This window comes from Artibeus jamaicensis, unplaced genomic scaffold, assembly GCF_021234435.1.
Source record: "Artibeus jamaicensis isolate MK-2021 breed Jamaican fruit bat unplaced genomic scaffold, CSHL_Jam_final contig_464, whole genome shotgun sequence".
Lineage (NCBI taxonomy): Eukaryota > Metazoa > Chordata > Mammalia > Chiroptera > Phyllostomidae > Artibeus > Artibeus jamaicensis.
The window spans coordinates 14,496,399-14,523,685 of NW_026521842.1; the positions used below are offsets into that span (position 1 = coordinate 14,496,399).

At 38.6% G+C, this 27,287-nt stretch overlaps 1 protein-coding gene across 1 annotated transcript in view; it reads right to left on the reverse strand.

The window, feature by feature from the left end:
• Positions 1-27,287, reverse strand: part of HYDIN (HYDIN axonemal central pair apparatus protein) — a 339,107-nt gene that overhangs the window by 280,620 nt on the left and 31,200 nt on the right. The window contains exons 5-6 of the mRNA XM_037154186.2: positions 6,844-7,001; positions 4,451-4,576 (exon numbers count right to left, since the gene is read on the reverse strand). Of these exons, the coding sequence (XP_037010081.2) occupies positions 4,451-4,576; positions 6,844-6,978 (261 nt within the window). The 5' untranslated portion in view covers positions 6,979-7,001. The remainder of the gene's footprint in view (positions 1-4,450; positions 4,577-6,843; positions 7,002-27,287) is intronic.

Below are 27,287 nucleotides of genomic sequence, written 5' to 3' on the forward strand. Positions count from 1 at the left end.
TTATAGAAACTCTACCAAAAAGAAACAAAAATTAAATATCTCCCAAAGCAATTGATGATGTTAGCATAACTTTCATATACCTAAGAAAGACAGTAGGAAAAGGGGAAATTATCGGTCAACATTACTCATAAACCATACATTCAATAAAAGAAATAAAACATTAGCAAACGAAAATCCAAAATATCTAAAAAGGAAAACATCGAGACCAAGTTGCATTTATTTCAGAAATTTAACATTTCAAATGATCAAGAAGAAAAAAATTGTCATTTTCCCCAAAAGAAAAAAAATTGTTTGTTTAGAAAATTTGAAATAACCAGATACACTATTAGAATTAATAAGTGATTTATCAACGTCAACATCCAAAAAACAACTATATTTGTATGTACTAGCTATGAACATTTAAGAAGTAAAATTTATAAACAATACCATTTAAAATAGCATCCCAAAACATAAAATGCATAGGAATAAGTCTGATAAAAGATGTGCTAGACCTTTATCCCAAAAACACTATAAAAGATTACTAAGAGGAATTTGAAAAAGACCTATATAAAATACAGGAACAAAGCATGTTCGCAAATTGAAAGATTCAGTATTTTAATAATGTCAAATACTCTCTAGATTGATATAAAAAATCATGCAACCCAATAAAAATTATCCCAGCAAAATTTTCTTGGAAATTAAAAAGTTGATTATAAAATTTAAATGGAGCCCTGGCTGGTGTAACTCAGTGGATTGAGCACAAGCCTTGAAGCAAAGGGTAGCCGGTTGGTTTGATTCCCAGTCAGGGCACATGCCTGGGTTGCGGGCCATGTCCCCAGTAGGGGACACATGAGAGGCAACCACACATTCATGTTTCTCTCCCACTCTTTCTCCTTCCCATCCCCTCTCTCTAGAAATAAGTAAAAAAAATATTTTTAAAAATTTATATCGAAAAGCAGAGGACTAAGAATAGACCAGATCCATTTGAAGAACAAGAGAAAAGAACTTGCTCTATCAGACTGTAACACTTACTATAATATTATTACAATACATATCAAATACTGTTACTTACCTAGCAATTAAAATAGTGAGATATTAGCACAAGATTTATTGGAAATACAAATCTACCAAATTAGAAAGCCCAGAAAAAAATCCTTAAACATATGGACATTTGATTTATGATGAAGGTAACGCTAAAAAGCTCTGGAAAAGGGACATGTTTTCTTCAGCAAATGGTATTGGGCTAACCGGATAGTCCATACAAAAAGTATTAACCCCTATCACACTCCATTGCATGTGTATCAAAACTCTTGAAGCGAAAGGTAAAAAATAAAGTTTTCAGAAGAAAACTGAAAGGAATATCTTCATGATGTTAAAGAATGAAAAATTTTAATTGGACATAGAAAATACAAAACATAAATAAAAATATTAGTAAATTTGGTCACAATGACTTTTTAAAATATATATTCATCAAAAGATAAGCACTAGGGAATAAAAAAGAAAGTCAAAGAATGGGAGTAGTTACAATACATGTAACTGGTAAAGGACCAGTCTCTAGAATACTTGAAAAACCTTTATAAAATCAGTAAGCAATGGACAAAAACATTAACATGCAACTTATAAAAAATGGTATCCAAATGGCTAATAGAGTGTGGGAATGCGCTTTACCTCATTAGAAATCAAGAAACTGTACATCAAACCTCATTAGAAATCAAGAAACTGTACATCAAACCTCATTAGAAATCAAGAAACTGTACATCAGTGAAACTCTCAGCAGGGTGACAGCACCACACACCCAGTGAAACGGTGTTGAAGAGACTGACGATGTCACCTGCTGGCATGGATGCAGTAACTACAATCCCACACACAGCTAACAGCAGTGTAAACTGGTACAAACACCTTAGAAAAGGGGTCACTATATACCAAGGCAAAACATATGCCCAGCCTGCCACCTAAATATTCTAGTTTTACATATATGCCCAATAGAAATGTGCGCATAGTCACTAAAATATATGTAAAAGATTGTTTATGACAGCATCATTTATAATGGTAAAAATGTGGGAAAACACAAATGCTCATCAACAGTAAAATGGATTTAAAAAGGTAGTATAGTCATGCAATGGAATACCATACAGCAAAAGGAGCTGAACAAAATAAATAAATCTCAAAAAAAAAAAGACTATAATATTGAGTGAAGTTGGCCAGATATCAATTGGATATATGAGCTGAATGTATGATCCATAATTCAGGGGATAGGTCATAGCAAGAGGTGTAATTATGAAAGTAACAGTTTAAAGTAACATATCTACCTATGCTTCCATTTTGGCCAGAAGCTCTCAACAACCTCACAGCTCAGCTCCTTTGTAGTAAAGAAGGCTTAGTCTCATTTTCCTCCACTCATAGGAGTATATTTGAAAGATGTCTTTGATATAGCTCTTGAATTTAGGCAGAAGAATAGTGCTACTACTGGCAGCAATTTGGGGGCACTTACTTTATGCTGTACACCTTACATTTATTTTCTCAATGAGTGTTTAAAAGGGGGGATTTAAAGCCTTATTTGTAGAAGGGGTCACCTAAGGAGTGGGTTTAGAAGAGAAAGAAGAGGTTCAAGGACCAAGTGCTGAAGAGCTTCAACATTTAGTGATCAGGGATAGGAGAACAATCCAAAAAATAAAGTAAGAAAAAAGCCATCAGTGAAGTAGGAAAAAAACAAAGGAGTGTGATATGTGAGATACAAGTGAAAAAAAGGTACGAAAAGAGCCACTAACTGTGTCGAATGCTATGAGACAACCCAGGTGTACTTAACTGGTCAAGCTTCAGAATAAGTTTTAAGAGAAATACACACGCACAAAACTCAAAGAAAAGGACTCAGAAGATAGCCCGGGGTTTGTAATTACAATGAAATGAAAATGAACTCAAAGTTAAAAGTAGATTAAAGGCAACAGAGAAGATGCAGAAGGGCAGACAAAGAAGGTCCAACATGTTTGCAACTGATATTCTTTAAGAAAAGAATAAAAAATGGCATATAAGAAAACGGTCTAGAAATAAAATAAAGGTGCATCCTAATAAAATTACTGGACTTGAAATAAGAATAAACAATCTTTGGGCATACACGCTAGAAGATTAAAGTATCTATCTTTTATCTCGGGGAAAATCAAGTTGGCTTCATACTTGTACATACCATTATTTAAAGCCAGTTGGGAAAAATGTGCAGCCCAAGAATTTTACAGGTAACAAAACTGAAGTTCAGTATAAAGGCAATAAGTAAGTATTATCAGACATATAAAACCACAGAAATAGTTTCCATAAGCTCTTCTCAAGAAATGAGTAAAAAGGAAGAAAGAAGAAAGGAGGAGGAGGAGAAGTAAGAGAAGGAGAAGAAAGAAGGAAGAAGAAAAAGAAATTAGTAGAGTATGACTGTCACCCAACTGAGGGACAAATGAAACTCCTAAAAATAACCTACTGAGCGGAGAGATGAGCTGTAGTAACATATGCTTATTTCCTCATCCTTCACCGCAGGAGCCAAAATACATTAAAACACAGGCATTTTGCACAGAACAATACACATGGTCTGGTGTTAGTTATGCTATGGGAAAGGAGCAAACAGCGCTTAATTAGGATGAATTAGCTTTGGGAAAAGCCCTGTTCCCTGACCTCAAAGTCAGAGAATGTTTATGGAGAAGATAATAAATAATAATGAAATGATCAGGGCTCAGTGGCAGAGCAAATTTCTGCGCAGATCCTTGACAGGGGAGGCAATGACACGGCAGTAAGAGCAAAAGAGCCTCAGGGACTCACTCGCCTTGTGGGAAATCAGTGTGAGAAACTCTCAGGAGCAGCTGAGGAACCCTTCCTTTGAGAGGAGGCTGACTCTCCAGCACTCCAACTGATGGCGGTTCACACCATAATTTCTACATCAAAACTCAAGGAGTTAAAAAGTGGAAAATAAAGACTTCGCTTTATAATCATATTCTCCTAAAGCTTAGAACATACGGTTTACACTAAAATATAGAAACATGCTAAAATAACTATTTTTTAGAGACCAAAAGAAAACACTTGTTATTGGAAATGAGCCAGAATGTACAAGTGCCTACTTTAATATGTAATTCCACCTTTCTTTTTAGTGACGACAACTCAGGTAAGAAGGGATTTCTGGTGCTAAAATGATAACTTAATTAGGTGTGGCTAATGTAATTCTTGGAATTACCCCTAAATCTGTAAATAACGGTGTCTAGAGGTGGCTAAGAAAGAAATGTGAGAAGTCAAAAGTTATCTGTACTAATTAATTTTAATTCTCTCCATATCGAATCACAGATATCAAGGTCAACAGAGGGAAAAAAAGGATGAATTAAACAACCAAATAAAAGATTAATTAGCTCAGAAACAATAACTATTACTTAGTGGCTCGATTAAGAATGTTCACTTTACACCAGGGCCTACTTTACAGGCTATTATAACAGAAAGCATCTACCTTTTGATGTGTTGTTTCCCCCATATCCAAAAGCTCCACGATCTGTGGTCGGCACATCAAGCGTGTATTGGCCAGTCTCTGTTCTGTGGTCTGGGACATTTCCTTCAGGAACTCCGAGGGTGTGAGCTAGAATTTAAAACGGGGGCCACAGAGTCATAAACAGTTACACTGAAAGAGTATCTTCATAAGTTCCAGTAATGAATAATTTGTGTTTGCAGCTTTCAGGATAATTTTGGAATGCCACGAAGTTCCCTCATGAAATATTTAAAATAACTAAATAATACAAGAGAAGTACTCATGCACTTTTGAGCTCTCTGCACAGTAATCTGAAGTGACATGTGGTTGCTGTTTCCTTCCGATCTTGAAGGAATCACACGGAGGGACCTGGGGGGCGGGGGAGTCAGTCAAGTGCACAGGGACGTGTCTGAAGAGCTTACCGGTTGTGCTCAGAAGAGGCATCTGAGCATAAAATTCTAAGTTTCTAAAATCACTTTCTGGCTTAAGAGCTAAGGAGCCTGAAATACTTCTATTTCTCAACTGAAGTTTCAATATGAAAGCAATGCTTCCTATTGCTATCAGGGTGTTTAACTATCAGGTTCTACCAGGTTAGAGAGTAACCTCATAAACTGTGCGGGATCTGGGAAGTGCGATCACGCTGCTCGGGAATAAGTCTGAAGCTTTTAGAAACCACGAGAGTCCATTTAGACCTTGTTTTTAAAGAGATCTAAGACAATCATCATATCTGGCAGCTGGTCATATTCACATACCCAAATAAGAACTCGAAATGCGCTTAACACTTCATAAAGTTATGAGGGGAAAAAATGTAACCTATCATTTAACATTTAAATAACCAAACAAGGGCTTAGGTACCCAGGACCAATCACTATTATTTAGTTTGTTGTGCTGGAATGTTCACATTATTTCCAGGACCTTCTTTCTTTCTTTCTAGGAAAGGGTTTTTTTTCATTAAACTTGTAATTTTGAGATAATTATAAGATTTACATGCAGTTAGTTATTAAGAAATAATAAATAACAAGAGAATCTAGGAACCATTTGCCCAGTTTCCCCAAGAATAGTGTTGCAAAACTAGAGCCCAGTATCACAACCAGGCCATTGACAATGATACAGTCAAGATACAGAACATTTCCATCACCAAGGCCTATTTCAGATGCAAGGAAATCATGATCACTGGCAGCAACATAATGCTTCAGTATGTGCCAAGATGATGAAAAACAACCAGAGGAACATAATTTAGCTAATTTGTTTTGCCTTGAGTTAAAATCAATGCTTTTCAAATACCGTACAAAATTCTTTTCTATGATTGAATCCAATTAAATGAAGTCATGTTTCTAATATAGCTTCCAACTTGGTTTTTTAGGTTTTAAAAAATTGGAGTCCAGATTAGAATACTAAAATGTTAATGAGGTATCAGCTCTGTAGTGATTTAAATAAAAAATAACATCTTACAAATGGAATAGTCAGGCATTATCTTAAATATGAAACAATAACCACCACAAAAGAGAATAATAATAGATTTTATTTTTCTAATTGAAATGTAATTTGAGACTAGTTTTTAAAATGCAGTGAATACTATATTTAACACTGTAAATTGTTATTGATATTTTCTATAACAAGTGGTTTATAATTCAATTCTTACTAAATCATTATAATTCATTAAAAATTTCTTAATTGTATGTCAACTGTAATTTAAAAATTAAAAAATATAATCCTAGCTGGTACGGCTCAGTGGGTTGAGTTCTGGCCTGTGAAGCAGAGGGTGGCTGGTTCGGTTCCCAGTCAGGGCACATGCCTGGGTCAGGTCCCCAGTGGGGGCACTTGAGAGGCAGCCACGTATTAATGTTCCTCCCCCTCTCTTTCTCCCTCCCTTCCCCTCTCTCTAAAACTAAATAAGTAAAATCTTTTAATAAAAAATTAAACTATATTTTTATTTTAAAGAAAGAAAAAATATGTACTTTCTTACAATATAGTCATTATTTTAACATTCTCTGTTCCACAAATGTACAAACAAAAATAAGTCTTGCCAATCAATAGGTAATAGACTGTTTAGGTTAAGACCTACTTGATTGTTTTTGAACTACTCAAATGACAGTTTCTTAGGGTTCAACTAAGTGTTTAGAAAGCCTAATAATTTGCTCACGTAGTCCTACTTCAGCTCATTAACTGAAGCGATTCAAGCTACTGTCACAATACATGTGATTTCAAAACCTTCTGAGGCTCTAAAAGGTGCCTCTGCTCTGCAACGAGCCCCCATGTTACCTAACGTGTATCGTCAGCAGTAATTCTCTGATACGCAGTGAGTGCCAAGGAGCAGCTGTCACCCTTCTGAGGAGAGAGCAGGAAGCATGTCGCCCCGAAATTCTCTGATACGTTACCATTTGGTTCACTTCTTCTTCGGTGACCACCTTTGGGCTCAGGGGCGGCAGAACCTTGCTCTGGAACCCTTTAAGCATCCTGACCAACCCCATCTGAACGGCCCCCATGGACTCCTCAAGTCGTCTACTTGTCATGTTCAGCTATTGCCTTTGCTCACCTGAGGGAGGAAAAAAGTTTTAGAACAAATACAGTTAATTCCTGAATACGGGTCACAATTTTTGTATTTTTAAACTTTTCAAATACAGAAAGGTTTAAAAATACTGATCTTCAAAATGACATCAAATGCTTGGAACAAATGCCTTCACCAAAGGCACTGACCATGTAACTGGTCTCGATTTAGCCTCATCCCAACGTTTAGAATCCCTTTTAGGCAAACCAAGTGATTCTGGACAAGGCTCACAGAAGACATGGAAGTGTATGCAGTTCTGACATTTTGGCACTTTTACCTCCCCCAGATTAAGCAAACACTGCTCAATAAATATGCTTCATAATTTGCTATTTTATCTGCAATTATCCCTATTTGACAACTGTCTCTCATGACACCCTTCAAACAGAAGAAAACATAGGGCTTTAGGTCTTCACAGCTGGGCAGAGACTCAAAGGCGGCAACATGAGATAAGATGGGAAATAGGAAATTTCTGGAAAAGTTGTGGAGCTTAGTCATAAATAAGGCATTAAACAGCCACCCAATACCTCCAAATCAAAGAAATATGACACCTCCTTTGCACATCCTTCTTTATACTTCAAGCAGGACACAGGCAACTCTGGGGACTTATGACTAAGTAGGGATTTCAGTTTTCAGTAATAGCAGGCTAGGTTATTCAACCCTTCATCAAAACCAAAGCAAACAAACAAAACTGCTCAGATGTCTGTAATTAACCTGGATAATCTATTCACACACATGATCCAAGATTTATAAAGCTGCCATCTTGACATCTTGATTGTCGAGGTATACAGCTGAGATACAATTACGTACACAATTATGTATAATACTGTTAGGTATGATGGACACTGAGGGTTTTAGCACTGAGCAGCTACTTGAGGAAACTTCAGTGGTCAAAAACAATAATTTTAAATTTGTCTACAAAGCAATCAAGGGCATATTTTCCAGCCCCTTTCACTTGAAGAGCCCAAAAAAGCAATAAAGTTTTGAAAAGGTACATTAAAACTGAGACTCTCTAAGCTTTAGCTAAACCTTCTTTCAGAAGGAGTCCTGACCCACGTAGGAATACAAATTACGAGACTTACTATCTCGGACACCCTCAGATGTCCTGGAACACCTGTCTCTGGAACACCTGTCCTCTCCTTCCAAGTCCATTAACCCTACTAGCGTATTCTGTCAACCTTCTTTCTAGGTTCTCAGGCTGCCGTTTCCCCTGATCAAACTACAAGGTCATTTAGAGGTAAAAATCTCTGGAACCCTCTCCTTCCAGCCCACCCCATTTCCCAGGCTAACGCAGACTCACCTTACAGGTGTCAGCTGAAACATCACTGCCTCTAGTAAGGAAAGCCTTTCCTTACCTCCCTAAAGCCCCCTTGTTATATGTGTTCATAGCAACTGCACTTTTCACATATTGAGTAAATTTTGGGGGTGACTTAGATGTCTGCCTTGTTCACCAGAAAGCAAGTCCCATAAAATCAGAGCCCTTGGCCATTGTGCTCACTACCAATATGTGTGCCTACCATAGTGCCTGGCAAGGAGTCAAAGAACATTTGCTGAATGATTGGAGAGGCAGTTAGATTACTGAACTATTTACTGGGTTTTCCTTCTCAAAGATATCTTCATTTTTTAAAAGAAGAATCGCTTGTCAGATATTGTATTGGTTGGGTTTTTACCCTTCTCCTGGGACCACTATCAATTTTCCTTAGAAAAACGTCCCACTCCTGCCCTGGCTGGTGTGGCTCAGTTGGTTGGAGCATCGTCCCATAACCAAACAGTTGCAGGTTTGATTCCTGATCAGGGCACATACCTAGGTTGTGGGTTTGATCCCCAGTCTTGGCATGTGCAATCCCCAGTCTGAGCGTGTATAGGAGGCAACCAATTGAAGCTTCTCTATTGCATCCATGTTTCTCTCTCTCCCTTCCACTCTTGCAATGAGCAATGAAAAATGTCCTCAGGTAAGGATTAAAAAAAAGAAAGAAAAACCTCCCATTCCTTACTCCAATCCAGGAGTGGCTCACCCCAATATTACATCTCCCTGGCCATAGAGATTGGTTCAGGACAGTGCAAATGACCCAAGGCAAATGAGACTTAATTATGACTTTATTTGAACTGCTAAAAAAGGGATTTGCTTTCTCCCTATTGAGGTTGCTAAGAAATAAGATATGAGCTTGAAGCTCCTGGCAGCCTTCTTACCCCTGCGAGGGCAGAGGCTGTCTAAGAATGAAGACACATCAATGAAAAGCTGTGGCAAGAGACTGAGTTCCAATGACATCACCTGAATCCTTAAATCCAGCCAAGAACGTTTGAGCTATCTGAGCCAGTTAATGTTCCATGACACAAGTGCCATCTGAGCTGTATGCTGTGGCCAGTCTCTTGACAAAGTGAATCCCTCATAAATAATTGCAGTCCATCTATTATTTGTAAAGTATCACCATAGCACGAATAACTTGAGAGCCATTCAGACCGTTACTTGCAAAAGCAGTTTTTGATGGCCTTGTTCATTTTGTCAAATACGCTAATTTCAATGTGACAGACAAGCTATTTTAAATCCATGTTTGCCTTACTAAAACATAACAACTTCTCATTTATATGCCATTGACTTAGTCACCACCAGAGTCTAAAGACCAGCAGGCTTGCAGTAACACACAGCGAGAATGCCTTTGGCTTCTGCAGCTATTATACATGATAAATGTTTCTTTGGAGAACTTGCTTCAATTCATGCACACACACATCACTCAGAGTAACCTATTTTATGTTTCTTATAAATGTCGGGCAATTCGTATTATTTCACTGCAGCAAATTCATAAGTAAATGAATATTTATTTATGAATATGCTTCAATGAAAAAGAGACAGTAAAATTCCCATTCACTGATAACTAAAATTCCTCATTTTGGATCCAACCATCAAATCAATGAGGGTTTATTCATACTTTAATATCAACAACAGATGTAATGGCCCCCTCCTACAAAATTATTTTTTTTAATGTTTTAAGCTGCTATTTACCATTTCTTAGTGACTCCTTTGTGAACAAAATTTAGGCAAAGGAAAACTGGAGGCGTATTACTATCTTTTCCTAACACAACAATCTTTAATTCAATTGAACTTTCCTCCAGTATGCTGTGTCGATTCTTCTAATTTATGGAATTTTCTAATATGAGAAAATATCTCCTTACATGCCTATAATGGGTTTCATATTCTTAAATCTATTTATCTTACTTGAATCCAAGAATGCACCCTCAATTAGGAACACTCTTTTAACAGCTTTTAAACCTTTTTAAACAAGCCACTCTTGTAAAGGACTTGTTTTGGCGGTCCAGTAAAAGTTCCCCTTCCCATCTCCTACTGCCTGTGAGCACTGAGTAGCCAAATCTGGCCGATCGCAGTATCCTATTCTCCTATGCTCTGATTGGTCTTGGTGGGAGATTATGACCCTAATAATGCCAATCAGAATTTTTTCCTTGAATGATGGCAAGACTTTGGGAAAGAGAAATTTTGGGGGGGGACTTGATGGGCTGAAATGAATTTAAAGCTATTGGCAGCCATTTTCTTCATCATATGCAGAAGGCTTTCTGCAAAACAAAACTGAGGAGATAAAGGCAAAAATGTGAGCAGGGCCTTGTCTGGTGTGGCTCAGTGGATTGAGTGCCGGCCTGCAAACCAAAGGGTCAAAGATTCGATTCCCAGTCAGGGCACATGCCTGCGTTGCAGGCCAGGTCCCCAGTTGGGGGCGTGCGAGAAGCAACCATGCATTGATGTTTCTCTCCCTGTCTTTCTCCCCCACTTCCTGTCTCTCTAAAAAATGAATAAATAAAACCTTTTAAAAATTTTTTTAAGAATTAAATGTGGGCAGGGTGGATGGATGACAGGAGAGAAGAAAGATGAACATAAGTGAATCAGAGTGTACTGAAAGCAGCTCTAAACTCTGAGGCCTGGGACCCAAAGCTCCTCTTTGGGCCCCATGAGCCATCTAGTGTCTTAAGGAAATGAACTCTTAAGTTCCCTGTTTTGATTAAGCTGTGCTGAAATTTGAAGTAAATTTCAGCCAGTTGAAATCTAAAACTCTCTAATGATAATTGTTATTTTTTTAGAAATCACACATTTACCTAAAATTTACTCCTGGAATTTACTAGAAAGATCTGCAAGTAACTACTATGAAATGGTGTGAGCTGCTATTTCCAAAGCAAATTGAGAAAATGCATCATTTCTATTAGAAGAGAATAAGCTTATACATCCTATACATAATGTATAGACTAATTCATTTGTACCATCAAATGTAATATCAAGGATGACCAGAAATCTGGAAATCATTAAAACTTATTGGGTATTTGGACTAGGTTATTCAGGACAGGTAATTCTATATGCAAATTATTCTGCTCTTAGTAAGCCCACATTTGCATATAACTAGCATACAGCAAGATCTTAGCAGAAGTTCACATGGATCCAAAGGTTCTGGATCATCCAGAATGTGTGACTCCAGAAGAGATCACTGGAAATATTTGATTTTCAGATTTTGAAGATGAAAGTCTATAGAGGGTTACAGAGAAAATCCTTCACACAAAACCTGTCATTTAACTTGCATTTTCCAAGTATTAATAACTTAAGAGTTATCTGCAAACATTATTTAAAAGTGATCTGGTTTGCTGAGCAAATCCTTCTGACAAAAATAATGCCTGGAATCAGGTTTCCTTTCACAGAAAATGTTTGGAATTCCTTTAATAAAGCCATCAACACACACAAGAACAAACCTGGATTTACTCACTGACCCTTCCATGACTCCCACGAACATCTCTGAAGAAAGGGGCTGGTGCTTTCATCAGTCTCCACCAGCCATTAGGGATGTGGCAATTCCCAGAAGCAAGTGAAGAGCAAGCTAGACTGACCCTGCTCAACTGAGTGCTTTCAACACTGATCACAGTCTTACACATTCTCACTAACAGCTGTTAAATGCTGCATGTCTACCTTTTATTAAAATGTCAAATGTAATTCTTGTCATTCATATTGGGTAGCTGTCATAACAGAATTCAGTAATGAAAACCAATCACAGAGATGGGTTACATTCTATACTATTATGCTTGAGCTGTCTAGCATATAATAGGGCCATTCTTCTTCTCTCAGTTATCACACTGGTAAATACTGACCACAAAATTCTTAGTGCATTGCTTTCACGTGTTTGGCCAGATTGATTCCCAGTAAAAGTATGAAAAATACCTGTATCCACTCTATACCTCTAATAAGAACAATAAAAATTTCTTCTAAAATTAAAGAGGATTTCCATTTCCAGTAATTTCAAGTAACAGTTGAACCAGCCATTCATGTGAACACAACTAAAAGCTCTAGGTGAAAAATTTCTTCAACTAAAAAATTTTTAATCTCCTTAAGAGTATTAAAGAGCTGTCAAGATAATAAGCAATAACTAGTCCAAGATCTAAAGGAAATTAAACAGCAGAAAGTAAGCAAAACACAACAAATCCACAGCCACTTCTGCCCTTAAGGCATTTTGCTAATCCAAAAAATCTCTGGGCTTTGTTTTTGGTGGCCTTGCTGGACAATGAGATAGAAGTCAATGATTAGAGTCTGCTCAAAATAGAAAATACAGCCCTGTCTGGTGTGGCTTAGTGGATTGAGAGCTGGGCTGGGAAGTAAAGGGTTGAAAGTTCAATTCCCAGGCAGGGCACATACCTGGGTTGCAGGCGCAGTCCCCAGAAGGGGATGCATGAGAGGCAGCCACACATTGATGTTTCTCTCCTTCCCTTTCTCCCTCCCTTCCCCTCTTTCTATAAAATGTTTTTTTTTTAAAGTAGAAAATACAGTGAGAGATCTGCTTCACTGCAGGCTGGGACCCAAAATTAAAACTGGCCACTGCATCACTATCCCCAGAAAGACATAGTAAAACTTGTTACAGTGCTAAGCAGAGAAAGTGAATAAAAACAAAAAGAAGGGGGAATAGCCCTGGCTGGCATAGCTCAGTGGATTGAGCGCGGGCCTGTGAACCAGAGTATCGCGGTTCAATTCCCAGTCAGGGGACAAGCCTGGGTTGCAGGCCAGTTCCCAGCAGGAGAATCACCAGAGGCAACCATACATCGATATTTCTCTCCCACTCTTTCTCCTTCCCTTCCCCTCTCTCGAAAAATAAATAAAAAAAATATTTTTAAAAAGAAGGGGAAAATACCCCAAAGTCGGGGTCACTTCCAACTCGTACTTGCAGTCCAGGTTCATACCACTTAAATTGTCTAGGATACTTCAAACCATGAGCTAGGCTACTCCCAAAATAACAGATCCTGAGTGGCCTGGCAAAAACAAAAATAAATCTATAGAGGAAGGCAGAAAAATATCAGATACACAAGAAAGCAAGATACCATGAACAAAATTAGCAGAAACTAAAGATAGCAGAGAGACCATCAAAGACTTCATACAGGATTCATACAGGTGACTTATCAGATACAGACTATAAAGCAACTATGTTTACTATGTTTAAAGTACTAACAGACAAGAAGATGTGGCACATACATACAACAGAATACTACTTGGCCATATGAAAAGATGTAATACTGCCATTTGCAACAACATGAACAGACCTTGAGAATATCATGCTAAGTGAAATAAGTCAGACAGAAAAAGTCAAAAACCATATGATTTCACTCATATGTGGGACATAAAAGTGAAAGCAACAAATGAACAAATATGAAAAACAAATAAAAACTCACAACACAGACAACACTGTGGTGGTTACTGGAGGGAATTGCGGTAGGTGGGCAGTGGAGGGTCAAGGGTCAAGTATAAAGGGACAAAGGACCTGAGTTGGCTGGTGGGCACACAGTGCAATACACAGAGGATGTATCATGGAATTTATGCTTGAAACCAATGTCACCCCAATACATTCAATTTTTTAAAAAGGTACAGCACTTCTGTAAAACAACTGGACTCTTCAAAAACTTCAGTAAAATTTAAACTGTTAGGATGGTGATTTACAATTCACATAAAACTATAAAAAGCATATGTAATGTACTTTCTAATTCTAAAAATTTATATTTAGAAATTTCTACTTCCAGCATTCTACTTCTGAAAATTTATATTTAGAAATTAATCATAGAAACTCACAAAGAATTAGGAACAATGATGTTGATGTAACATTCTTCATAATGGTTCAATGAATTAAAAATCATATAATAGCATCTATTATTCATTAGTTGAATTCCCACTTAAATTCCCACTTTAATTTTTCCCAAAATTAAATTTATTTTGTGTCAAGTACTGTAAAAAAGCTTTAAATCACTATAAGAAACATTATTGAAAACTTGAGGAAATATGAATATAAAGTATATATTAAATCATACTGTAACAATTTAAAGTTTATAAACTATGCTAACAGTATTGTGGTTACGGAAAAATGTTCTTCTTCTTAGGACATACTGTATATAGAGAAATATCATTATAACTCCCTCTTTTAAGTGATAAGCTTACTTTCAAATGTTTCAAGAAAAAAAGGGAGGAAAACAAACAAAAATGTGGCAGAATGTTAACAACTGATGATTTTAAGTAAAGGGTATGCAGGTACTATTATTTCAAGTTTTCTTTACATTTGAAAACTTTTAAAAACAAAATACTGTAGGGAAAAGCTATATAGGAGACTTTTTAAAAGATCCAAACAGAAAATACAGATATGAAAGATACAGTAAGTAAATTTAGAAATTTCTTGGGTAAGTATAAAGCATATTTTATTTATTTATTTGTTTGTTAGATTCTATAATTTGTATTTCTTTAATTTTTAATATATTTTATTAATTATGCCATTACAGTTGTCCCATTTCCCCCCTTCATTCCCCTCCACCCTGCACACCCCTCCCCCACCATTCCCCCCTTTAGTTTATGACCACGTGTCTCAAGTTCTTTAGCTTCTACATTTCCCACACTACTCTTGCCCTAACCCTATTTTCTACCTACCATCTATGCTACTTATTCTCTATACCTTCTCCCCTCTTCTCCTTTCCCACTCCCCTGTTGCTAACCCTCCTTGAGATCTCCATTTCTATGGTTCTGCTCCTGATCTAGCTATCCTCTTAGTTTGCTTTTGTTTTAGGTGTGGTCGTTAATTACTGTGAGTTTGCTGTCCTTTCACTGTTCATATTTTTTATCTTCTTTATTTTTTGAGGTAAGTCCCTTTAACATTTCATATAATAAGGGCTTGGTGATGATGAACTCCTTGAATTTGATCTTATCTGAGAAGCACTTTATCTGCCCTTCCATTCTAAATGAAAGCTTTGCTGGATAGAGCAATCTTGGATGTAGGTCCTTGCCTTTCATGACTTGGAATACTTCTTTCCAGCCCCTTCTTGCCTGTAAGGTCTCTTGAGAAATCAGCTGACAGTCTGATGGGAACTCCTTTGTAGGTGACTGTCCCCTTATGTCTTGCTGCTTCTAGAATTCTCTCCTTCATTTTAATCTTGGCTAATGTAATTATGATGTGACTTGGTATGTTTCTCCTTGGGTCCAACTTCTTTGGGACTCTCTGAGCTTCCTGGATTTCCTGGAAGTCTATTTCCTTTGCCAGATTGGGGAAGTTCTCCTTTATTATTTGTTCAGATAAGTTTTCCACTTCTTGCTCTTCTTCTTCCCCTTCTGGTACCCCTATAATTTGGATGTTGGAACATTTAAAGATGTCTTGGAAGTTCCTAAGCCTCTCCTCATTTTTTTTGAATTCTTATTTCTTCATTCTTTTCTGGTTGGATGTTTCTTTCTTTCTTCTAGTCCATTCCATTGATTTGAGTCCCAGTTTTCTTTCCATTACTATTGGTTCCCTGTGCATTTTTGCTTCATTTCACTTAGTGTAGCCTTCATTTTTTCATCTAATTTGCTACTAAAACCAACCAGTTCTGTGAGCATCCTGATCATCAGTGTTTTGAACTGTGAATCTGATAGGTTGGCTATCTCTTGGTCACTTAAAAGTGTTGGCTCTGGGGCTTTTATTTGTTCTTCTGCTTGAGCCATAATGTTTTGGTCTGTTCACACCTGTTATGAATGAGGGGTGAAACCTTAGGGGTTCACCAGGGCACATCAACCCAGTTGCTGGGTTGTGACTGGGGGTGGAGTTAGAGAAGGAGAAATGGTGTTTGTTCCTCTCTCTCAGATTTCAGTCCCCCCTGCTGCTTCCCACAAGCAGATTGGGCCCTTCTGGTGCTGCTTCCTGGGCGGGTGGGCTTGTGTACATTCTAGGACCCTGTAGGTCTCTCCAACGAACTCTCCTGTGAGGCTGGAAGCCTCTCCTGGCACCTTAACCCCCGAAAGTTTTTCCAATCAGTGCTTTTAGGCTTTATTTCCCAGCACTGGGGCCCTGTGTTGTGCGGTCTGTCTCGCCGTCCATTTTTTCACCTGGTTTATCTGCATGTGAATGTGTTACCATGGTCAGCCAGCCACCTTGTGCCCTCACTGGGTCTGCCCGTTGCCACCTCACGCCTGGGATCTGCCAACTGCCGCCTGCGCACCTGGGTTGGTCCGGTAGCCACCACTTGTCTCTGCCAGGACCCCTCTCAGAAGGTGGCCGACTCTGCCCCTCTTACCAGTCTGGATGAATGGCTTGTTGTTGTAAGACATCTGTACAGTTCAATTTTCTGTCTGTTTTGGTTATATTTTTGTTTCTAAATCTTTGTTGTCCTTAAATTTGGTTGTGTGAGGAGGTACAGTATTTCCACCTGCGCCTCCATCTAGAAAGCATATTTTAAATAGCTGAAGAGACTATGACTAACACTATTGGGTTGGACAAAAAGTCCATATTTTTTTTTCTGTAAAATAAAAGACAAATTTTTCATTTTCACTAATGACTTTATTGATTTGAATATTTTAAGTATGACAGCTATCTGCATTTGGTATAACACTGACTATTCTCAAATGCTGTCTCAATTTGATCGCTGTCAACTTCAACTGGTCTACTGACCATGAAGCATGTCCAGCGAGAAATCTCCAGCATGGGAGGACTTCCGCCAAGATGGAGGCATAGGTGGAAGCACTTTGCCTTCTCACACAACCAAGTTTAAAAACAACAAAGTTTTAGCAACAAAAACGCAGCCAAACCACAGAAAATCGAACTACACGGAAGTCTGACAACAACGAAACCTTGAGCCAAACCGGTAAAAGGGGCAGAGCCAGCAGCAGAGCAGGGTCGGGCAAGAAAGATCCACCAGACTGACCCGGGTGCGCGACCCAGGTGTGCCATCAGCCATGGGCGGATCCCAGGTGTGGAGAAGCGGGTGGACCCACTGAGGTGCAAGGCGGCGGACCCACTGAGGGCAGACTGTGGTCACACATTCACGTGCAGATAAACTGGTGAAGGAGCTAGAGGTGGTGAGATGGACCACGCAGGCCCCAGCAGCAGAAAGCGGCAGAGAGAACTGCCATTGTCCCTCTCTGACCCCGCCCTCACATACAGCATCACAAACCAGCCACCTGGGTGGCCCTGCCCTGGCGAACACCCAAGGCTCTGCTCCTCATACATAGCAGGCACAAACAGATCAAAATATGGCTCAAGAACAACTCAGAGCCCCAGAGCTGATAAATGTAAGTGAGGAAAAAATAGCCAAACTTGCAGATGCACAGTTCAAAACACTGGTGATCAGGATGCTCACAGAACTGGTTAATTTTAGTCACAAATTAGAGGAACATATGGAAGCTAAACTAATTGAAATGAAGGGAAATACACAGGAAACCAATAGTAATGGAAAGGAAACTGGGACTCAAATCAAAGGAGTGGACCAGAAGGAGGAAAAAAATGGCCAAACAGAAAAGGATGAAGAAACAAGAATTCAAAAAAATGAGGAGAGGCTTAGGAACCTTCAGGACATCTTTAAATGTTCCAACATCTGAATTATAGGGGTACCAGATGGGGAAGAGGAACAGCCATGAGTGGAAAACTTATCTGTCAAACAATTAAGGACAACTTCCCCAATCTGGCAAAGGAAATAAACTTTCCAGGAAATCCAGGAAGCTCAGAGAGTCCCAAAGAAGTTGGACCCAAGAAGGAACACACCAAGGCATACCATCATTACATTAGCCAAGATTAAAATGAAGGAGAGAATCCTAGAAGCAGCAAAACATAAGGGGACAGTCACCTACAAAGGAGTTTCCATCAGACTGTCAGCTGATTTCTCAAAAGAGACCTTACAGGCAAGAAGGGGCTGGAAAGAAGTATTCCAAGTCATGAAATCCAAAGACCTACATCCAAGATTGCTCTATCCAGCAAAGCTTTCATTTAAAATAGAAGGGCAGATAAAGTACTTCTTAGATAAGATCAAATTCAAGGAGTTCATCATCACCAAGCCCTTATTATATGAAATGTTAAAGGGACTTACCTCAAAAAATAAAGAAGATAAAAAATATGAACAGTGAAAGGACAGCAAACTCACAGTTATTAACAACCACACCTAAAACAAAAGCAAACTAAGAGGACAGCTAGATCAGGAGCGGAACCATAGAAATGAAGATCACATGGAGGGTTAGCAACAGGGGAATGGGAAAAGGAGAAGGGGGGAGAAGGTACAGAAAATAAGTAGCATAGACAGGTAGGTAGAAAATAGATGGGGGGAGGGCAAGAACAGTAGGGGAAATATAGAATCTAAAGAACTTGAGACACGTGGTCATAAACTAAAGGGGGGAATGGTGGGGGAGGGGTGTGCAGGGAGGAGGGGAATGAAGGGGGGAAATGGGACAACTGTAATGGCATAATTAATAAAATATATTAAAAATAAAAAATAAATTCAAAAAAACAAAATTGTGACACAAAGGGGCCAGTCTAGCCTGGGAAAATCTAGGAAAACAATAATACATATAAAAAAAAATCCCCAGCATGAAACTTCACAAACCACTTTTGACACGTTCAATCGTCACAGCACCTTCTCCATAAACTGCATAAATCTTTTTTTTTTTTTGCATTTCAGTTGCATCTTTACCTTTCTTGAAATAATAAACCATGGCTCTAACTGGTCTGGCTCCATGTATTGAGCTACGGCTTGCAAACCAAAGGACCACCAGTTCAATTCCCAATCAGGGTACATGCCTGGGTTGCAGACCAGGTCCCCAGTAGCAGGTGCATGAAAGGCAAGCACACATTGAAGCTTTTCTCCCTCCCTTCTCTTCTGTCTAAAAATAAATAAATAAATAATCTTTTAAAAAAGGAAATAATAAAGTATAATATACCAGAAATGTGCATTTTCTTCCATTTTCAATATTAAAATGACTACACAAAAACTCACCAATTTTGATATTTGTTAGCGCACGCTGATATGACATCTGTCACAATATAATCTAATAAAATTGTTTCAAATGAAGCTAAAGACAACTAAGTGCTACAAGAGCCAACTTACAAAAATAAGATAACAAACCTTTTGGCCAACCCAATAGAAATTAAATCAGAAGAATTATGCAAGTCAGTACGTGGAGTGACAAAAAAAAACAGAAAACACACAAATGAAATTAAGTGACACCAGGGACAGAGATCTGATTTTGTTGGAACCTTAGGTGCAGGAACAGAGATGAGTCAGAGGCAATATCTAAAAAACAACAGCTGAGAGTTTTACTACAGTGTTGAAAAAGAACACATTGATTCAAGCCCAGCGAATCCTAAACTAGATAAGAAAAAAATCCACTCCTAGGTACATCCCAGAAAGGGTAAAGAAAATCAAAAATAAAGAGAAAAATCACTAAAAGAGCAAATAAATAAAGACAGATTGTCTTAAAAGGAGCCATGGTTAAATTAAGAGCTAATTTCTCAAAATAATGGAAGTCAGAATATGGTAGAATAAGATGCATTCAAATGTGCTGGAAAAAAAACCTGTCATCTTTTAATTCTATAACCAGCAAAAATATCTTTCAAGAGTAAGGGCAAATTAAAGACAATTATAGACAAATATGGGAAGATTCACCTAGCAGACCTTCACACATAGTTAACACTGACTATGAATTTAACCTACACTGAAGTTTTAAATTTAGCTCTCCAGTATTCTCCTATTCTCTCAAACAAGCCATCCAATAAGTCATAAGAATAACATAAAGCTACTGCTTAAGATGGTTTTGAAATGGATAATGCACAAATCTAACCATTTGAAGTCTCAGTGATGCTCCAAGTTGTTGTTCATACAAGTTCATGACTACACATACATCCATACTGATGTACCACTATTCCAAATTGAGGAACCCATATAATTTGAACTTGGCAGGGATCTCATTTGTCTTTGGCTCATAATAATATAAGTCTGCCCTATGGTTCTGTATTAATTAGTTTACAAATAGAAACACCATTAGCCATATATAATTTTCACTTCTGAACAAAACAAAATGAAAACCTGTAAGTAGTGACCTCAAACTGATTAAATTTCAGGACTCATTTGTAAAGGTCCATGTCCTTTGCTACAAATCCACTTCTTATGCAGATGAGAAGTTTAACCTGCCCTATGGCACTGGGCATAATTAGCCAGCTGCACCCTCATAATACGGTGCAGATGGTTAATTACACCAGCAAATAACTGCTTACTTGTGGGCACAAAGGCTTGTGCCTAAAAATCACAGAAAGTGTACTTGGGCCTATTTGTGCTCATACAAACAAAACACTTATTTCCCAGGCCTCATCTGTGAACGGACCACCACAGGCTCCAGCTCCACTACTCTGGGGGAGACCCATTAACACTGCCGGGGTCTGGCTCAAGGGAAGCACCACTGACCACAAAACCATGTATCAGCTGTTGAAACATTTCACGGGGTTCTGCATCCTTGTTGCAAAATCTCCTAAGCTTAATTTGTTGTAATAAGAATTGTAAATAAGGTGAGAATTTGGTTCCCTAGAGCCCAAAGTAAATCCTGTATTTTTTTAGATAACAAGCCTGAAATGAGAAAATGTGTTTTACGAGCAAACATGTCAACAATGGTAGTCATAAGAATAAAGAAAAAAGACTAATTTACCTGTGCCCTTGAGGAATTTCTTGGGCTAGCTGAGCTCCCAAATTTAAAAAGCCTTGTTAGATAAACACATCCAACCATCAGTTGTTAGAGACTGTTGTTAAGATCTTATGTTTAAAAAAGTATTCTACTCATCCCCCTATGGCAAGAGGAGGATTTGGGGAGAAAGCAAAGAAAGGCTAACTACTTCCTAAAACCCATGTTTGGAAGTCCCCTGCCAGCTGCCAAGAGCTCTGTTTGTAGGGGTCCAAATGACAGGGATGGGGAACAGAATACTAATCTACTTGAATCCGCACAGAATCTTTCCTCTGAAGAACCCACAGGGCCTGTGAGTCTATTCAGTTTAATTGTATGTTGGGGAAGAGGAAAAGCTGCTTGCCATGGTTTTAATTGCTAAGAACACACTATCTTTTTAGGCACCATCTGTTTAATTGTAATTACAAACATTGATGTAAAAACACAAGTGATTAACAAGTACAAAACTTGCCTACCACTAACAGTTTTAATATAAAGAGCCATCTTGTGAAAGAGTATGTTGTCTTTTCCCTCTCTGCAATATTTCATGATTTAGCAACTGACAGCCTACCATTTATTACAGAATCTCACTTTGGTAGAGCTAAAGTTATTAATTAGTATTTTTAGATTATATCCCTCTGTTATCCCTTTTTATTAAACTTTAATTCCCTCTGAGAGTGACAGGGATTATATCAGAAATGAAATACATAAGGCCCTTTCTTCCCTCCTGCTAAAAATCTTTGAGGTTTCTTATAATATACATCACCTGTAATTAATTACCAGGGACATTCCAAAGTATTGCAAGACTAACTTTTTGCCCCTGATAAACACAAATTTCTGCTTTCCTGGTTTTGAAATATGCTTACCAGACGGTTATTACTTTAAAAGCCACAAGTATTGGTAATTGTTGTCAGACATGAATAAAAATAGTTTAACCTTGAAATTTATTTTAATTAGGGATTTTTTCAAAGCCACTGCTGCAAGCTTGGGTGGATTGTTTATAATACCAACTAGCACCAACAATGGAATTACACAGAATATAGAATTAGGCAAAGTGATCACACTTGGGCTTATAATAGTAGTTTAAAGGAATAAAAACATACACATATGCAGTCAGATCGTAATGTTATTAGTGCAACTTTACATTCAGGACATTTTAGATAGTCTATTAAAGCATGGAGATTTAAAACTAAAATCCAAGAAATTTATGAACTGTCAGTGAAGTGACAAGAGATTTCTTGTCTGTGTGTGTGTGATATTTTTTTATTTAACTCATTTCGCACTAATCTTTCTTTAAAGTCAACTCCATTGACTTGACTTTTTTGGTATTTATTTCACGATGAAGAACACTACTTTAACAGTATCATATACTCTGACAAGCCCTTCAATCAAGCACAGGACTCTTTTTAAAAGCCCACTCTTCTTCCCGATCACCACAGGGATAAACATGACCCATAAAAAAAATCAGAGAACTAAAGCACTTTAAATCCTCAGGAAAAAACCAAGCACACTGACAGCAGTTTTTCAAGTTAAGTTGCAAGAGAAGCATTTTGTGATATGTCAATTCCTCACTCATTCTCTGCCCAACCTCAATCCTCCTGACCTTGACCTTACCACTGTTTTTGCCTCATTTCAGGCCCACATCCCCCTTGCCACACATTTTCTATGAAAAGCAGCCAAATGCTAAGTGCCTCTGCGGTGTTAACAAGGAAACAGATCTTGGAAGAAATCACTTGGGAGGAAGAGACTGCCCTCAGGAAACAGCTGCTGCCTCACTTCTAATGACCAAGCATATTATGGTCCCCAGCCTGCTGCAATGTGCTCATCCTAAACCAGTGATCATGAACCTTTGAGATCTAAGTCCTACCGGGAGTCAGATAAGAACTACGAACACTGACCCCCAAACGATGAACATAAACAAAATCTAAAGATCCACATACCTAGGATCAAGAATCTGTACGGTGCCCAGATCCCAAAGTGCACCAGTTAAAAGGCAGTTTCAATGGTCACAGGCTAGATGGTTTTCTTCCACACTTGATGAGTTTTCATGTTCTGAATGTTTTTGCTGCTAACAGGGAGAAACATTCTCAAAACTATTTTGAAGCTTGTGAAAGCTTCACAAGCATCACTAATCAGCATCACTAATCAGTGATGTATACCACTGATTAGTAACATAATAATTTCCCCTCTACTTTGTGACTACATGAATCATTCTCATATACAAGGCAGGGGTATTATTGTGCCTTCCCCCAAATAATTCTAAGTTTGATCACATGCAAAATGTGAAATGAAATGTAAAACCTAAATCTATAAAATTCGGAGAAAAAAATTGTGCTACATTGGACTAGGCAAAGACTTTCACAGAACACAGTCCATAAAATAGAAAAATTAATAAATTAAACCTCAAAATTTAAAAAGTTTTTTACTTTAAAAGGCAACTCAATAAGAATACAACTAAGTAAGACATTGGTAAAGATATGAACAGATACTTCACCAAAGGAGAGATATAGAATAACAAATAAACACATGTTGTTCGACATCATTAGTCATCAGAGAAATGCAAATTTAAAGCAGAATGAATACCACTACGCATCCACAAGAAGAACTAACATTAACAAAACTGTCGCCTGCTGGTGAGGCTGTGGAACAAGTGAAACTCTTGTTCGCTGGTGGAAACTCAAAATGGCACAATGACTTTTGAAAACTTAGGCAGTTTCCTATAAGATTAAAGAACACACTACAGAACTTAGCAATCCCATTCTCAAGTATTGGTAAAAACAAACAAACAAAAAGAACAAAAAGCTATGCTGTACAAAGACCTGTAAGTGAATGGTTACGGCAGATACTGGAAGCAGCCCATCCACTGGCGTGACATCCATTCCATTGAACAGTGCTCAGCAATACTAAGGAATGAAATACTGTTACGTGCAACGACATGGATAAATCTCAGAACCAATGTGTTAAATAGAATAAGACAGACAAAAAGTGCTACGTAGTTTATGATTCCATTGATGTGATCTTCTGGAAAAGACAGAAGGAGAAATCAGATTACTGGAGGTGGGGAAAGGAGATTGACTCCAACTGGTTCTAGGGAATTTCTGAGCCAATGCAATCATTCTGCACACTCCTGTGGTTACATGGCTACATTTTTCAAAACTCATGGAACAGCACACTTAAAATAGATGAACTTTGTAATATGTAAATTACATATCATAAACCTGACTTAAAAATAGCTAAAAACATACTGGGAGAAAATATTAATTTAAATTATATTTCAACACAGCATAAAACTATTAATATTCAGGGTATGTACAGTACTCCTATAAATCAATACAAAAAGAACAGTCAAATTTAAGTTGGGCAAAGATAAAGACAAATAGTCCACAGAAGATCAGTTATCAATAGTCAATAATCATAAACGCCTGGCTCTCACTGGTACCTGAAAAATGTAAATTATAACAAACTGATAACCATCATTTTCCCATCAGAAGCACAAAGTTTTAAAAGAACACCAAGTGTTGATGCCTGTGCAGGGCACATAGAATCTCTACAATAATACTCCAATAGAGTTACATCAGTTGTGAAGATGGAATTTCAACTACATCCTATATGTAGCTAACTACATGTATTCAACTATATGTAGCTAAATCAAAAGACCAAAAAACCCTTTAAAATAGTTGGGTGACTGTCTTTGTTGTCCCAATCAGTGGGCTGTAGACTGCAATGAGATGGTAGTCCTGAAAATTCTCTCGTCATTTCATCAGTGCTGGGACAGACAGTACAGCACAGACTGGAGAGACCACACAGGATTCTAAAGATTTACCAGCCCACCAAGCAAAGAGGTGTCCAAGTAGCCACTCAAATGGTGACAACCTCAACATTCTCAAAGAAGAAATGGAAGTATGAAATGGGGGCCATGACAAAATTTAGACAAAGACATAATGAAACTCATAGATTTACCCTTCTATTAATTTATGATGACAAACTGGAAAAGCCTACAAATCACAAATGTGTTTCAATATTCCCAGAATTAAAGTTTTTCACTGGTTCAATTTCTGAATTGGGTTGCTCCCAGGTGATTTAAAGAATTTCCCCATGATATTTTTGACTGCTCAGTTTTGACCTTAGCACTGATTTCTGAACCTCATACAATAAAACATGACTCTATTGTATAAGCTCATCAAGGTCACAGGTCCTGCCTTAACAATATTTTGTTCCTGCAAAACACCTAGGTCATACTAGTCATGATGTAGGACCTCATTTACTTTAAGGAGACAAGAAAGGGAAATAATTGCATGGTGAAATAAATATGGGTTGTGGTATTCTGAAATGAAAAGGACAAGATGCAACAGGCAGGAGCAAGGTGAGCACACCCAGAAACCAGGAAGGACATCATGGGTAGCCAGCACAGGTGGTGGTTAAGAATCATAGCAACAGCCACTCACTAGCCCCTGATCTGCGCCCAGGTTGCTCAACCATAAATCATTACTCACTTCATAGGGCCATTGTGGCTGTGAAATGAAACCGTATAGTGAAATATCTGAAGGTGTACTGGTCTTGCATTTGATTTTCACAGTCATTCTGAGAAGGAAGACGGGGAGAGATGTGCCCCCCCCCCCCATTTTCCTGGCTAGGAAATACAGAAAATGGTTTGTCCAAAGCCTCATAGATAGAAGTTAGAAGCAATGCTATCACCCTTGTCCTCTATCCTTCAGGCCAACGCCTGGCGCTACCTACATGTTTGGCTGGGGAATCCCCAAAACAGAAATCAAAGGTCCTGCTATTTTCATTGGGGTGAGAAGAAGGGACCAGGGAAGGCTGGGGAGGAGTAGAGTTTGGAAAACTTGGGGAACCCCTGGGACTAAGGGAACAACTCAAGGAGGAGATGCCCCGGCCAGTCCCCCTGCCCTTCAAACTGTGACCCCATTATCTCTCACTGCGAGGACCTCCGGCAGAACCACGTGCACCCCACCCCCTGTCAATTCCGTGCCCGTTCCCCTCTGAAATCCCCGGTCCAACTCACAGACACCCCAATCTAGTGGCTCCCCACCCGGCTCCAAGCCGCAGGCGAGCTCTCTTCCCTTGCGGTCTGGGTCCCAGAGCTGTTGCTGTCCGTTGCTACAGCAACCACGGAGTGCCACACAGCCCAGCAAGCCGCATGATGATTGGAGAAGGCAAGCGTCCATAGCAACGTCCAGGCAGAGAGACTGGGTGGGAAAGAATTTGGTTTTCAGGAATTCTTTGGACTACGTCTCTACCCAAAGGCTCCTGTCCTAGTTCTTTAAAGGTGCTTCATGCATAAACTCATTTAACACTTGTCTCCCTGTGTTGCTGTAAGGCTTCCAATTGCTATAGGAATTTTTGACTTGGCATCCTTTTACCTCTTCAGGAGGTCCATGAACCCCTTACGTTACATGCAAAAGTTCGTCCATTTCCCCAGTAGGATAATCCAAAACTGTAGATTCTCAGAGGAGCCAGAAACAAGATCCAGGTCGCTGGATGCCCAAGGAAGTCCCAGAGAATAACTTATATGCACTAACCCCATCTTCTTTCTCAGAGAAGAGATAAAATAGTGCGGTTCTTCCTAGACTTCCTTTAGACTGTGGCCTCATTCAAAGTCTGCCTTGAGACATCTCCCAAAGACTTTAACTAACTCTTTCATTAATTCATTAATTTATTCAGTAAGTATTTATTGATTTCTAATCATGGGCCATAATTTGTCATACAACCACTTTTCTAACCACTGGCACACAGCAATTGTAGAGACATCGTCCCTAATTTCTCAGAGTTTTCCCTGTGGTAGGGGAGACAACTGATGAATAAATAAGATCATTTCAGATTGATAATAAACAACATGCAGGGATACAGTGGGAAATGTGTACGGTGATGGGCCCTGTAGACAGGGTGGTCAGGGAAGTTCATCTAGAGGAGATGGCATTCGTGCTGAGGCATGAGAAGTCGCCAGCTATAGAAAGGGCAAAAAAGGCAGCAGCACAAGCAAGGAAATAGAAAGTTAAAAGAAATACACTTGGGTTGTCAGAGAAAATCAATGGCCAATGTGGGTGAAAAGGAGAGAGCTTGCAGGACTGGGGCGAGACAGAATCAGATTGCCCCTCCCCTAGCTCTTTGAAGGACTGGCTGCTTCTCTCTGCTCGATTGCCCCACCAGTCCTGGTCACACCCTACCCTGTCACCCCAGCTTTTTCCTTCATAGCCCTTATGTTTTATTGTCTCTGAACTCCACAGGACAGAGACTGTGTGTACAGTGTCCAACACGGTTCTCCAAGCACCTGAAATAATGGCCCCAGCATGGATACCAAATGTTTG